Source organism: Marmota monax, unplaced genomic scaffold (assembly GCF_021218885.2).
Source record: "Marmota monax isolate L192 unplaced genomic scaffold, Marmota_monax_Labrador192_F-V1.1 WCK01_AAM20220418_F8-fsc00171, whole genome shotgun sequence".
Taxonomy (NCBI): Eukaryota; Metazoa; Chordata; class Mammalia; order Rodentia; family Sciuridae; genus Marmota; species Marmota monax.
This window is the reverse complement of record NW_026694658.1, coordinates 3,575,095-3,590,088: the sequence shown is the minus strand read 5'-3', so window position 1 is coordinate 3,590,088 and position 14,994 is coordinate 3,575,095. Positions and strand designations below refer to the sequence as shown.

At 33.7% G+C, this 14,994-nt stretch overlaps 1 protein-coding gene across 7 annotated transcripts in view; it reads left to right on the top strand.

Moving 5' to 3' along the window:
• The window catches only part of Gdpd1 (glycerophosphodiester phosphodiesterase domain containing 1), a 47,533-nt gene that overhangs the window by 21,442 nt on the left and 11,097 nt on the right, over positions 1-14,994 (top strand). For all 7 annotated transcript variants that reach the window (XM_046423273.2, XM_046423266.2, XM_046423272.2 and 4 more), the window contains 3 exons: positions 3,481-3,526; positions 11,917-12,035; positions 12,514-12,603. In XM_046423273.2, the coding sequence (XP_046279229.1) occupies positions 3,481-3,526; positions 11,917-12,035; positions 12,514-12,603 (255 nt within the window). The remainder of the gene's footprint in view (positions 1-3,480; positions 3,527-11,916; positions 12,036-12,513; positions 12,604-14,994) is intronic.

The following is a 14,994-nucleotide window of genomic DNA, read 5'->3' as shown; positions in this document are numbered from 1 at the left end:
TCACACATGCTATGCAAGTGCTCTACCACTGAGCCACAACTCCCACCTGGGTAAGATTTTTTAAGGCAGTGAATGCCAGACATTGCTTCAGTCAGCAACTTTAAAAAATAATATTTTTATATTTAAATAATAAATGTCAAAAGAATTTTTAAAAATTACCCTAACTCCCATTGAGGATTTTATACTTTACAAATACATCCATGAAGACTTGTTTTTATAAATATTTTAATAAAATTACAAGTCCTCAAATGTAAAGCTACTGGAATTCAGCTTGTTAAATTTAGTCAATTCATATTAAGGAAATGAATTATTTTTTGTCTTCAAGTATAAGAAAGCACCATTTAGGGGTGGGGTTGTGGCTCAGTGGTAGAGTGCTTTTCTAGCATGTGTGAGGCACTGGGTTCGATCCTCAGCACCATGTAAAAATAAACAAAGGTATTGTGTCCATCTATAACTAAACATTTTTTTAAAAGCACCATTTTAAAATTTGATCATAATGGTTTATATGCTCACTTTAGTAAATACTGATAAATGAAGGGAAACAGTGCTTTCTTTTACCACCTATAGCAAACTCCTGTTAACGGGACACTATCTATATGTATACCTTGTTAATTTTCAGAATTTTCTTTTCACTATATATTATACACATTGTTTTAAACACTTTAACATAATAAACATTTTTCCATGTTTTTTTTAAAAACAGGCTTTTGTTAGAGAAGTTTTGAGTTCATGGCAAAATTTAGTGGAAATACTGAATACCCATGTCCTTATCAACCAACCAACCCACAGAAGAACATCCTTCCCCACTACCAACATCCATACCAAGTGGCACATTTGTTATAATTGATGTCACCCAAAGTCCATAGTTTATACATTAGAGTTCACTCTTGATCCTGTACATCCTGTGGTTTAGATATTAGACATTTAATGACATTTATCCACTATTTATACTATCACACAAAATGGTTTCACTGCTTCCAAAATCCTCTATGCTTTTTATTTATCCCCCCTCTTCTCCCATCCCCTGAAACCACTAATCTTTTTATTATCTTCATAGTTTTGCATTTTCTAAAATGTCACATATTTGGAAGTATACAGTGTTTAACCTTGCAGGTTCCATGCTTATTTTTCATAAATATTTGAAATGACTGTAGTTGTTACATTGAGTAAATCTGTAGTTATTTTTAACCAATTTTCTATTGAACACAGGATTGGTTATAAGTTTTCACTGTACTGAATATCACTATGTGTAAAGATAAAGCTTTATCTTTAGGCACTGGTATAAAGTTACTTTTGAAAATATAAATAAGAATATACTTATAAAGACATAAATATTTATATTAAAGTTATTTGTATGAATTTTTCTCTATATTTAAAGTTAATTATTTCCCTAGAAGGAAAAATATTGGTTAAAAGAGTAGAAATATTATCATTATTGTCTTTAATAATATATATTACAGTTTCCTATTGCCTGCTTACTTTTTTTTTTGGTGGGGGGGCACTCAACCACTGAGCCACATCCCCAGCCCTGTTTTGTATTATATTTAGAGACAGAGTCTCATGGAGTTGCTTAGCAACTAGTTTTTGCTGAGGCTAGCTTTGAACTGGAAATCCTCTTGTCTCAGCCTCCTGAGTGCTGGGATTGCAGTCATACACCATGGCACTGGGCAAAGCCTTGGTTTTAATCCCTAGCACCAAAAAAATTAGCGAGCAGCCAGGTACGGTGGCTCACACCTGTATTCTCAGCAGCTCAGGAGGCTGAGACAGGAGGATTTTGAGATCAAAGCCAGCCTCAGCAAAAGCTAGTTGCCAGGCCAGCCTCAGCAACTTAGCAAGGCCATAAGCAAATTAGTGGGACCCTGTTTTAAAAAAAATAAAAAATAAAAAAACGGCTGGAGATGTAGCTCAGTGGTGAAGCACCCCTGGATGCAATCCCCAGTTACCTGCCCCATCCCCAAAAGAATAAAAAACTCTTAAAATTCAACAATAAGGAAAAGAATCTATTTTTAAATAGGCAAAAACCTGAACAGACACTTTGCTAAAGAAGATATACAGATAGTAAATAAGCACAGGAAAATATCCCCCAAATCACTAGTCATCAGGGAACTGCAAATTATAATCGAAATAGATTCTATTACATGTGTAGTATAGCTAAAATAAGAAAAAAAGTGATATCAAATGTTGGTGAAGATTCAGAATTAGAATTTCTATACATTACTGGTGCAAGTACAAAGTGATACTGTCACTTTGGAAAATAGGCAGTTTTTTTTTTTTTTTTTATCAAGTTGTCCTGAGCATAGGACCCAGCAATCCCACTCCAACATATTTACTCAAGAGAAACAAAAACTTTTGTTCATACAAAAACCTATTCGGGGAGAATATTTATAACAGCTTTATTCATAAACAGAAACTAGAAACAACCCTAATGTCCTTCAGTGGTGAATAGATAAACAAGTACATTCATACAATGGAATACCTATTCAACAACAAAAAGGAATGAATCACTGATGCACACAACATGAGAAAACCTCAAATACATTTTTCTAATGTGGAAGATGCCAGATCCGAAAAGGTAATCCTGAATGATTCCATTTTAATGGACATTTTAGAAAACGCAAAACTATAAAGATGGAGATCAGTCATTGTCAGTGGTTGGGAGAAGAAGGATGGTTCGACTGCAGTGGGCAGAAAGGAAACTGGGGGAGGGGAAATTATAGAACTGCTTCTATTTTGATTGTAGTGGAAGCTACATGATTATATTCATGTCTCAAAATTCATTAAATTATATATCAAAGAAAAAAAAAAAAGCTAGTTGCCAAGCAACTCAGTGAGACCCTGTCTCTAAATCAAATACAAAATAGGGCTGGGGATGTGGCTCAGTGGTTGAATGCCCCTGGGTTCAGTCCTCAGTGCCCAAAACAAAAAAGTAAATAAATAAACAATAACAAAAAAATAAAACCAGGGCCTTGCACATGCTAAACATGAACTCTACACTGAGCTACACCCTCAGCCACTCCTGCTTGCTTATTATAAGATTTATTTTAAGAGTAAAAAATTCCCATTTTGCTGTACCCTTACCATTATTAATCATTGTAATTATCATTAATTAGTTATATTTATATAAAATTATATTTATACCATAAATTTTCTGGTTTGCTAGATTGAATTTTAATTAGAATTTCTTTGATTATTAATGAGCTTAAATATTTTTCTGTATGATTGTTAGGTATTTTTCTTTTTCCTTGAATTATCTATAGTGGATATTTTTCTACTGAAATGTTGAGAAAAGGTCTATATTAAATATAAGTACTATAGACTTCTTGTAGGTGATAGAAGTAATTAAATTATTAATTTGCCTATGTAAATATAGGTTTTCTTCACTCATTTTTCAAAGAAGCAAACTTTTATTTCATGTCTTAACATAAGACAAAATACATTTTACTTTTGAGAGATAACTTTTTTCAATCATATCTTTTTAAGGAGCTCCCGTCTTACCTTGGTAAACTGGACGTCCCATTTCAAAGAGGTAATATTTCTCATTTATCACTTAAGCATTGACATTAAAGTATATTCATTTATGCTGAGAAGCCCATCTGTGTCCTCTTATCATAGTTATCTTCTTGTTAAAAGTACTGTCCTGTAAGCTTATTCTCTCAGAACTACAAATATTCGACCTTGATAGGTCATCTGATCCAAAGATGATTAGGCCCAACCATTTAACTAGGTCTCTTTATTTAAATTCACATAAAATTAATTCAAGCTGGAATACTAATTGTAGGAAACTTGAATATTATTGGGAATATTTTGCACTTCTAAAGCTTCAATTCTAGAATATTGCCATAACTTATAGTAGTCATCCATCATGAATGGAATAAAGAATAAGTAAAAAGAAGTAGAAAGGACCTCTCTTGCAGATCTTTCTGGTTCTTGAACTGTTGATTCTGTCATTCAGCTGTGCCATATTTTAAATGATTGAAAAGACTTTTATTACTCAAACTATTTCCTAGCAATTTAATGGTTTTCTTTCATTAGAGAGAGTATTTCTCCCAAAGAAAAGTGTCTCCTTGCCTAATTTATTAGTTACTGCACGTTAGAGTGGAAAATACACCACTTAGAGATATAAGCGCTAAGCAGGTGTAGCCTACCAATATCACAAGTTGGCTTCCCATTTTGAGTGATTCAAATATATAAGTCAATAAAACTACAAGAGGCTGCATGTTATATACCTTGGTATGGTTTGCATATTGTTGAATCCTTGTGAAAATATCAAGAATCTATTTTTATAACTTTTGCAATTTTTAATTTTGATTTTTCATTGATACATAACAATTGTACATATTTGTAGGATACAGTGTTATGTTTCAATACATTATGTGCATTATGTAATGTTCGATCAGGGTAATTAGCATATTTGTCATCTCAGACATTTATCTTTTTTTATGTGGTAGAAACATTTAAAATCCTCTCTTCTGGCTATTTTTGAAATAGACAGTACCTTTTTGTTAACTGTAGTTACCCTACTGAGTAATAGAACACTAGAACTTGTTCTTTTCTAACTGTAACTTTGAATCAATTGGCTAGCCTTCTTCTCCTTTCCCCAGCCTCTGGTAACCATTATTTTGTTGGCTACTTGTATTAAATCAACCTTTTTAGACTCATTACATATGAGGGAAATCGTATAATATTTGTCTTTCTGTGTCTGGCTTATTTTATTTAGCATAATGTCTTCCAGGTTCATCCATGTTGTTGCAAATGACAGAACAGTATTATTATGTTGTATATATGTACATATACACCATATTTTATTTATCTATTAATCCATTATTGGACAATTAGGTTGATTCTATATCTTGGTTACTGTGAATAGTATCAGTAAACTTGGGAATCTCTTTCACATACTGATGTTGTTTCCTTTGAATATATACTAAGTGATGGGATTGCTGCATCATTTTATAGGAAAATTTAAAAATTTTTAGGAACCTCCATACTGTTTTCCATAATGACTATACTTCATTCTCACCAACAGTGTGCAAGATTCCTTTTTCTCCACATCCTCACCAGTACTTGTTTTCTTTTGTCCTTTTGATACCAGCTATCTTATATGGAGTGAGGCGATATCTCATTGTGGCTTAGACTTGCACTGCCCTGATGATTAGTGATATTTTTTCATACCTGTTGGTTATTTGTATGTCTTCTTTTGGAAAATGCCTACTAAGTTTTTTGCCCATTTTAAAATCAGATTATTTGTTTTTGAGTTTTGGTTTGGTTTGCTTTACTATTCTGGATATAAAATATAACAATATAAACACAAAATATCTCTTGGCAAATGTATATCTGCAAGTATCTTTTTCCATTCTATAGGTTGTATCTTCCCTCTGTTGTTTCTTTTGTTGTGATTGGATCTATTGATATTAATTTTTTAAAAGAACAGTAACTACTTCATGAACTAAATTTAAAATTGGCCAGTATAGAACTATGCTTATGGCTTAGTGATTGAGTGCTTGCCTAGAATGCTCAAGGTCCCTATTTTGATCCCCAATACCTCAAAAAGAGAGAAAATTAAAGATAGATAAATAGATAGATAGATAGATAGATAGAATAGATACAGATATATTTATTTTTTATTTATTTTTATTTTTTTGTTACTGAGGATTGAACTCAGGGGTACTTGACCACTGAGCCACATCCCTAGCCCTATTTTGTATTTTATTTAGAGACAGGGTCTCACTGAGTTGCTTAGTGTCTTGCTTTTGCTGAGGCTGGCTTTGAACTTGAGATTCTCCTGTCTCAGCCTCCTAAACTGCTGAGATTACAGGCGTGCACCACTGCACCCAGCTGAAGTTATCTATTTTTAAGGAATGTTTAAATCTGATGTTTATTTAATTTTGTCTTCCAGGTAAGTAGCATTAAATTATGTTTGTTTGAGGAAACACATTTTCATTCTTATAGTTTATAATCCTAATATATAGGAATATATTTCCCATGCTATGTGGCTAGGATTACAGGCATGCACTAGTGAGCTCAGCAAAGCAGATTGGGGCCAGAGAGATTAGGTACCTGAATGACAATCTGAAGTTTGGGCTTTCTTTTGTTTAGGCTTAGAAAGTCACTGAAGATTATTAAGCAGCAAAAGAGTCTTTTTTTTTCCTTCTTGGTACTGGGGATCAAACCCAGGGCCTTCCACATGCTAGACCATTGCTCTTCAACTGAGCTACATCCTCAGTCCCTTTTTTCTGATTTTCATATCTCCTTCATAAAGTAATAAAACTTTTGAATGTGAAGAGAACTTTGAGACCATCTAATGCTGCTTTCCATTAGAGATTAAAAACTAAAGTCTAGGGGCTGGGGATGTGGCTCAAGTGGTAGCGCGCTCGCCTGGCAATGCGTGCGGCCCGGGTTCGATCCTCAGCACCACATACAAACAAAGATGTTGTGGCCGCCGAAAAGTAAAAAAATAAATAAATATTAAAAAAGAAAGATTAAATTAAAAAAAAAAAAAAAAAACTAAAGTCTAAAGATGTGAATTAACTTGATCAAGTTCATACAACAAGTAAATGATAGAGCTAGAATTTGAAATAAATTTCCTCTTTACCAGCCAGTGTTCAGGTATACCATATTGCCTCTCCATCAGATGTCTCCTCAAATGCTATATTAACATGCCAGGTACTCTCAGGTTTCAGACAACTATAAAGAATAATGAACTTTCATTCATATTCCATTCAACTCTTATCATAATTAACTTTGGACAATGACTCAAATGTGAAGTTCACTGCATTTGAAACAGACTACGTAAATACTTGACTCAGAGTAGTCAGAAAGTTGTTCCTTTTTTTTTTTTTTTAATCATATTCTGCTCAGAACTCTTGTTTAGTTTTCTTTAGATATTGGAGAGACTGCCTGAGGAATATAAATTTCAAAATTTTTGCTCTCTTTGTGGTTCACAACTTTACTGGAGAGTACTTGGTTTTGTTTTTGTTTTTCAATTAAAGGAATTTATTACTAGAACTTTCTGTTCGCCATGTTTATACACACTTTCTGTTCCTACCCACTTACCAAACCTATTCAGATGATTTTTAGTGTGTCAGAGCCACTTGGTGTTCATTCATCTCCTAAATCTCTTACCAAATTCTGACTCATCAAGTAATTATTTTCTTTTTTTTTTCAGTTTTTATTATTTATTTTATTTATAATTATTTTCTTTAAAGGGATTCTTCAATGTGCCACAAGCTATATAAAAAGGATCATAAAAAAGTGTTAACCAAAGCGTTATAATCTATCTTACTTTCTTTATTTTATTGGTACCAGGGATTGAACCCAAGGTGCTTAACCACTAAGCCACAGCCCAGCATTTTTTATATTTTATTTTGAAATAGGGCCTTGCTAAGTTGCTGAGGCTAGGTTTGAACTGGCAATCCTCCTGTCTTGACCTCCCAAGCTGCTGGGAGGGCAGGTGTCCACCACCTCACCCAACTCATCCTACTTACTTTATAGTGGCCCTTTTTTATTGTTGTTTTCATAAAAAATTCATAATTTCGATAGTCTAGAGTTGACTATAATTATAGACAGTTTAAAAGTTCTAGCATGCTGTAGGACCCACATCATTCACTGTCATTCAACACACCTATTGCATGCTACTTTTTTTTTTCAAATTGATATTGGGGATTGAACTCAGCGCCACTATCACTGATCCACATCCCCAGCCCTTTCTTTTTCTTTCTTTTCTTTTTTTTTTTTTTTTTTTTGATTTTGAGACAGGGTCTCCCTAAGTTGCTTAGGGCCTCCCTAATTTGCTAGGGCAGGCCTCGCACTTGTAATTCTCCTGCCACAGCCTCCCAATTCACTGAAATTACAAGCATTACAGGCATGTACCACCGTGCCTGACTACTTTTCTTCTTGTAGTCTTCTGTTTCCTTGCTCTGGTTATCCTCTGTCCTGAACAATACCAGGACAAACTTCTCTTTCTCCCACTCTTTTTCTACATTCTATAGGGACCAAGACATCTAAGTTATGTATCTTTACTTCATAATAGCACACATTTTTTCCTACTATACATTTTAATTGCCTTACTCCCTTACTGTTAAATACTAATATTATATTAATTTAACCTATATGTCATTTTGCTGATCCAAAGTTAGTTTTTTCCTGTTTGACTTTTTTCTAAGCTGACCCTTATATCTATCTTACTTGGGTGTAAATAGTCCCTTGGCAATTCTTTTTTTTTTTTTTTTGGGGGGGGGTACCAGGGATTGAACTCAGGGACACTCGACCACTGAACCACATCCCCAGCCCTATTTTGTATTTTATTTAGAGACAGGGTTGAGTTGCTTAGTGTCTTGCTTTTTGCTAAAGCTGGTTTTGAACTCGCAATCCTCCTGTCTCAGCCTCCCGAGCCGCTGGGATCACAGGTGTGCGCCACCATGCCTGACCCATGGCAGTTCTTTAGTCTGTCAAATTAATTTTTCCACACTTGGAAGACAATAAAAATTAAGAAAAAATTTTTTAGTTGTAGATGGACAAATACCTTTATTTAATTTATTTATTTATGTATTTATTTATTGTGGTGCTGAGGATTGAACCCAGTGCCTCACACATGCTAGGCAGCTGCTCTACCACCAAGCTACAACTGCAGCCCCAACAATAAAATTTTTACTTAAGGGGCTGGGGATGTGGCTCAAGCGGTAATGCGCTTGCCTGGCATGCGAGGGACACTGGGTTCCATTCTCAGCATCACCTAAAAATAAAATAAAGATGTTGTATCCACCAAAAACTGAAAAATAAATATCAAAAAATTCTCTCTCTCTTTTCTCTCTCTCGCTCTTTAAAAAAAAAATTACTTAACTAGAATATCATTGTTCAAATGGAACTTTTTGCTGAAAAGTGATGAAAATAATCTGTAATTGCACTTTCTGGTATACCCAATAGCTATATATGTGTGTGTTGAGTACTTGAAATGTGGCTAGTACAACTGAGAAACTGAACTTTAAATTTTATTTAATATTAATTATTTTAAATTTACCTAGTCTTGTGCAGCTACTGCATAAGGGAAATATCACATTCATATTTTTTAGGTTATAAATAAAGATATCAGTTTAAAATAGCTCAAGAGAAAAAAGAGAGAGATTATATAGAATGATAGTGAATCTAACATTAAACATTATTGAATCCAGGGCTGGGGATGTAGCTCAGAGGTAGAGCTCCTTCCAAGCATGTGCAAGTCTGCAAAGAAACAAACAAATAAAAGAACATTATTGAATCCAGAGGCTCAAAAAGACTCTCTTGCTTCATCTTGGGTTTGCTTATCTGTGTATCTTGGGTATTATTCACTTCTACCTTAGGTAGACTTTGTCCAGGTGGTAAAGAATTTGATTCTAGGTATTGATTCATATTCTGTCTACAAGGTGACTTCAAGCCAGGGAAAGCCAGTCTCCTTTATGAACTTCAAGAAAAAGATTTCACTGAGACACAGACTGGGCCAACATGATTCATGTGTCCATTTTGAAGTAAGAATATTCTGATCGGCCCACCCATGGGGGTGAATGGAGAAAGGGAACTGTGATTGACAGCCCTATAAGAACATTGTGTAATAAGGGAGTTATAGTTTTCTACAGGAAAAAACACCAAGTAGACCAAAACAATAACTATGCACTATAAACAGTTTTCAATAATTTAGTTATGTAGTCTATGACAAGTTTGAACTGTCTCAGTAACAAGCACTAGACAACTATTTCAAGATAATTTAAGCAAAAACATAATAAATAAAAATGAATGTATTGTTATCTCTCTGTGTGTCTTTCTCTCCCCACCCACAATTCCTTTTTTAAAAAATTTTATATTGAAAATAGGGTCTAGCTAAATTGCTGAGGCTGGCCTCAAACTTGTGATTCTTTTACTTCAGCCTCTTGAATTGCTGGGATTACAGGCATGAATCACTGTACTCAGCAATTTATTGGTTCTCATAAAAAGTCCAGGGGTTATATGCCTTCATACATGACTCATTCTAGTTGTTCAAGTAATAATTGATTTTTTTCTATCTCCATTTCTTTATTCTTCATTCATCTGTGTTGTCTTTGTTCTCCGAGACACCTTTTTCACATAGATATAGACCCTTGGCCACACATAAATAATCCATTCAGTTGAGAGTTTCAGGAATCCTTTTCCAGTGTCCATACTGTTATATGCATGAAGGGTCTCAGACAGTTCATAAATTCACTCAGGCCAGGTAGGCAGAACCAAAATGATCAACAGTCCCATCAAAATGACACTTGAGTTCCATCTGAATTACAAGGAGTGCAATAATTGAGTATTTCTTCTCTCTTTTTTTAAATTTATATGCTGCTTTTCATATGAACACTTATTATAAATAATTTAATTTTTTGACATAGATTTACTTCTTTGATATGTGTCTTTCTCTTAATTTATAATAATAAGGATGAGATTAAGGATTTTTTACCATTTAGTTCTTTACATTATTGGAACTAGAAAGGAAAAATTTTTACAATGGTTTTATGGTATATACAGTGTGTTATATAAATAATTAGAAGCAAAAGGACTAGGAAAAGAGTAAAAAAAATTCCCTTCTAATTTTTTATTACTTTAAACATTTTTTTTAGATATTGATAGACCTTTATTTTATTCATTTATTTATATATGGTGCTGAGAATCGAACCCAGTGCCTCACACATGCTAGGCAAGTAAACTACCACTGAGCCACAACTCTAGCCCCTATTTACTTTTAATTCTCTTTGAATAATTGTACTGATAAGAATTCTTTAGCACAGTCCTGAATTATTATGTATTTACCTTGCTTGAACATTATTTTTCCTTTCTTTCTTTGAATTTTTTTCAAATTTTCTTTGAATTTTCTTTCTTTGAGCAGGGATTGAATCCAAGGGCACTTAACCACTGAGCCATATCCTACGTCCATTTTATTTTTATTTTTTATTTTAAGACAGTGTCTCAAAATTTACTTAGGATCCAGGTGTGGGGACATATACCTGTAATCCCAGCAGCTCGGAAGGCTAAGGCAGGAGGATTGCAAGTTCAAAGGCAGCCTTAGCAAAAGCAAGGTGCTAAGCAACTCAGTGAGACCCTGTCTCTAAATAAAATACAAAAAATAAATAGGGCTGGAGATGGAGATGTGGCTCAGTGGTCAAGTGCCCCTGAGTCAATCCTTGGTACAAAAAAAAAAAAAAAGTAATTTAGGGCCTCGCTAAGTTGCTGAGACTGGCTTTGAACTTGCACTCCTCCTGCCTCAACCTTCCATGCCGCTGGAATTATAGGCGTGTGCCCTGTGCCTGACCAAACATTATTCTTAATCTCTGAAAAATTCAATGATGATTTCATAGCAAAACTTTAGAAACAATCTCAGTCTCTATTAATAGGGGAATGGTTAAATTAAAATAATCAAATTTTTGTGTAGTTCTTCAGTGAAGTATTTTGAAACCATATAAAAATCACAATAAAATCAGAACAATGGATTATATCATTGTCAGTATCCTGGTTTGATATGGTACTATGGTTTTGCAAGAAGTCATCACAAATAAATCTGGATGAAAGTAGATCAATCTTAAAACTGCATGTGAACCTACAGAATTCTTAAAATGTAAAGTTTAAGAAAAATATAAATCATAATTATAAACAAGGTATAAAAATATTTTTGCATAAAAAATAGGTTAAATTCTTGTAGGCACACTATATTATAACCATATTAAATTTTGCATAGGAAAAAAGTAGAGAAAGAAAGTATACCAAGTGGTCATAATGATTATATCTAAGCTATTAGGTTTTAAATGATATTCTTTTTTTCTTAATGCTTTGCCTCAATTTGTAACTGTCCTCATATGAATACATACTATAACTGTTTTAAAAAAAGTAAATTACCTTTTAAAAATACATTTACAAATCTTGCTTTCTCAGCATGCCAGTGTGAAGGAAAAGATAACCGAATTCCATTACTGAAGGAAGTTTTTGATGCCTTTCCTAATACCCCCATTAACATCGATATCAAAGTCAACAACAATGTGCTGATTAAGAAGGTACTGGAGTCATTGCCTCCTCTTGGTGTGTTGCATCCAATTTCACAAGCTAAATAAGGTCAGAATAGCTGACTGCTTAGGTTGGTAGTGTTCAAGGAAACGTGATACTCCATGGATCAGCATTGTTTTAAATAACATCATGATAGAGGTCATTTTACTGCAGGGGAGTCTATTTTCAGAGTGAGCTGGCACATTTCAGTCATGAATAAAAGTAAACTCCTATGAGCCAATTATTCTGGTATTTATACAATTACCTTCTGGCTTAACGTGTTTAATGTGATACTAATAAATAATTGTATCTGTTAAGTAAATTATATAATGGTAAAATGTAAACAATTTTGTGTTTTTTTAAATAATCCGAAATTTGGTTTTTTCAAAATTTTGTACATCCATTATTTGCAATCAGTTTTAAAGTAAAAATGATACAAGTGAATTTAGAAATAGGCACATGCATAAAATTTTGAATTTTCTCATATAGGTTTCAGAATTGGTGAAGCAGTATAAGCGAGAACACTTAACAGTGTGGGGTAATGCCAGTTATGAAATTGTAGAAAAGTGCTACAAAGAGGTAAGTTTCAAAATGATACAAAATGATCTATCTTTGATTTTGTTATATGTCTATAAATACTTCATTACACACACACACACATATATATATATATTTAGTTGTAGATGGACAAGAATGCCTCTATTTTATTTCTTTCTTTCTTTTTTTTTTTTTTTATGCTGTGCTGAGGATCGAACCCAGTGCCTTACTCATGCTAGGCAAGCACTCTACCACTGAGCTAAATCCCCAGCCCTACACTAATAATTTTTAAAAACTATCTTTTTTTCATAGCCTGCAGAGAAAGACAGATGGTACTGAATGGAGACAACTAGCCAGAAGTTTACTAACAGAGATAATAGATTTGGACCTTGCAATTTAAGTTCAATGTAATTAATTAGACTGGTTCATAGAATTATTCTCACATGCTGATGTAATGGTTGATCACATTTTATTATGTACATTATAAGAAAATATATGACTACCATCTTGTAATTTTTTTTGGAATTGTTTTGTGTAATTTTGAATTAAAGAAAGTGTTTAATCCTCCAACTTCTTTTTGCCTTACTCTTCAAATAGACTTAGTTAAATTAAGCCAAGAAAGATCATGATCATCAGGTAGTATAAAAATCAAGGATATCCACTTATTGAAAATTTTCTGGTTGAAGGAAAAATGACTATAAAAACTAATTTGACCTGGGCATGGTGGTGCATACCTGTAATCCCAGCAACTTGGAAGGCTGAGGGAGGAGGATGGTAAGTTCAAGGCCAACCTGGGAAACTTCACAAGACCCTGTCTCAAAATTTAAAAATAAATAAATAAATAAACAAATAAAAATATAAACAAAAAATAAATAAAAATAGAAAGGACTGGGGGTGTAGCTCAGGGGTAGAGCACTTGCCTAGCATGCACTTTGCCCTGGGTTCGATCCCTACCACTATAAGAGGAGGAAGGGCCAGAGAGGAGGAGAAGAAGAAGAAGGAGGTGGCAGGGGAAGAGGAGAAGGACTCTTATGAGACAAGTAGCAGTTCTCAAATACAAAGAACTTTTGGGATGGTCATTCCTACAAAAAAGGCAAAATAACCACAGTCACCACCATTATAATTCAAAATACAGCTGAGACTCTCATTGAAGCAAATACTTTCTGTTTATGAACAGTAGGTTCTGTGAGATCCTGAGATAGCTTGTGTACAAAGGAAACTTGGCTGAGTGACTTCAAATGCCTAAGAAGTTAAAAGTAAGACTTTTCCATAACTAATTATTGTCTAATGGTATTTTTGTATATTACTCTGCCTACCAACCTTTTTACACCATCATAAAACTTTTCAAATAAAAAAACAATGATAAGGGGCTGAGGGTTGTGGCTCAGCAGTAGAGCGCTCGCCTAGTGCATTCGAGGCCCTGGGTTCAATCCTCAGCACCACATAAAAATAAATAAATAAGGTCAAGGTATTAAAAATAATAATAATTTTAAAAATAATGATAATACTAAATGCTAAAAAGGATGAAGAGAAACTGGACTTCTCATAGGTTGCTAGCGGGGCCTGTAAAATAGTATAGTCACTCTCTTCAGTACTTGAATAGTATTTTTTTTTAATAACTAAACATCCATTACCATATGAACCAGTAATTTCATGTTAGGCATTTATCCCAGAAAAATGTAAACTTATGGACACAAAAACCTGTACATGAATGTTTACAATAACCTTATTCATTTAAACAAAATCCTGGGAAAACCACAAATGTCCTTCAGTACATAAATAGCTAACAAATTCTGGGACATCCATATAGTAGGGTACTATTCAGCAATGAAAGTTGCTGAATGAACTATTGATACATGCAACAACTTGGATGGTCCTCAAGGACATTATGCTTAGTTAAAAAAATCTCAAAATGCTATATGATTTTGTTTATATAACATTCTCAAAACTGTAGATATGGAGAAAAAATCAGGGGACAGCAGCTGAGGATGGGGTAGAAAGTAGGTACCAATATAGAGATAGCACAAGGGGCTTCTTGTGTGGTCATGAAACAGTTCTGTATCTTGCCTGTGATGATGCTTACAAGAATCTATATATGGGTTAAAATTGCATAGAAATTAATCTCTCTCTCTCTCTCTCTCTCTCTCTCTCACACACACACACACACATACACACACACACAAATGAATACATTTTAAAAATGGGGAAGAAAAGAAAAAAATGGTGAAAACTGAATAAAGTCTGTAGTCTAATTAACAGTAATGTACCAATGTCAATTTTTGGTTTTGATACTATACTACGATTACATTAGATATCACCTTTTATGGAAGCTGAGTAAAGGGTAAATGAGACTCTACTGTTTTTTGCAACTTCCTGTAAGTCTGTAAATAGTTCACAATAAAAAGATCACTGTTGGTCCATAATCATAGAATT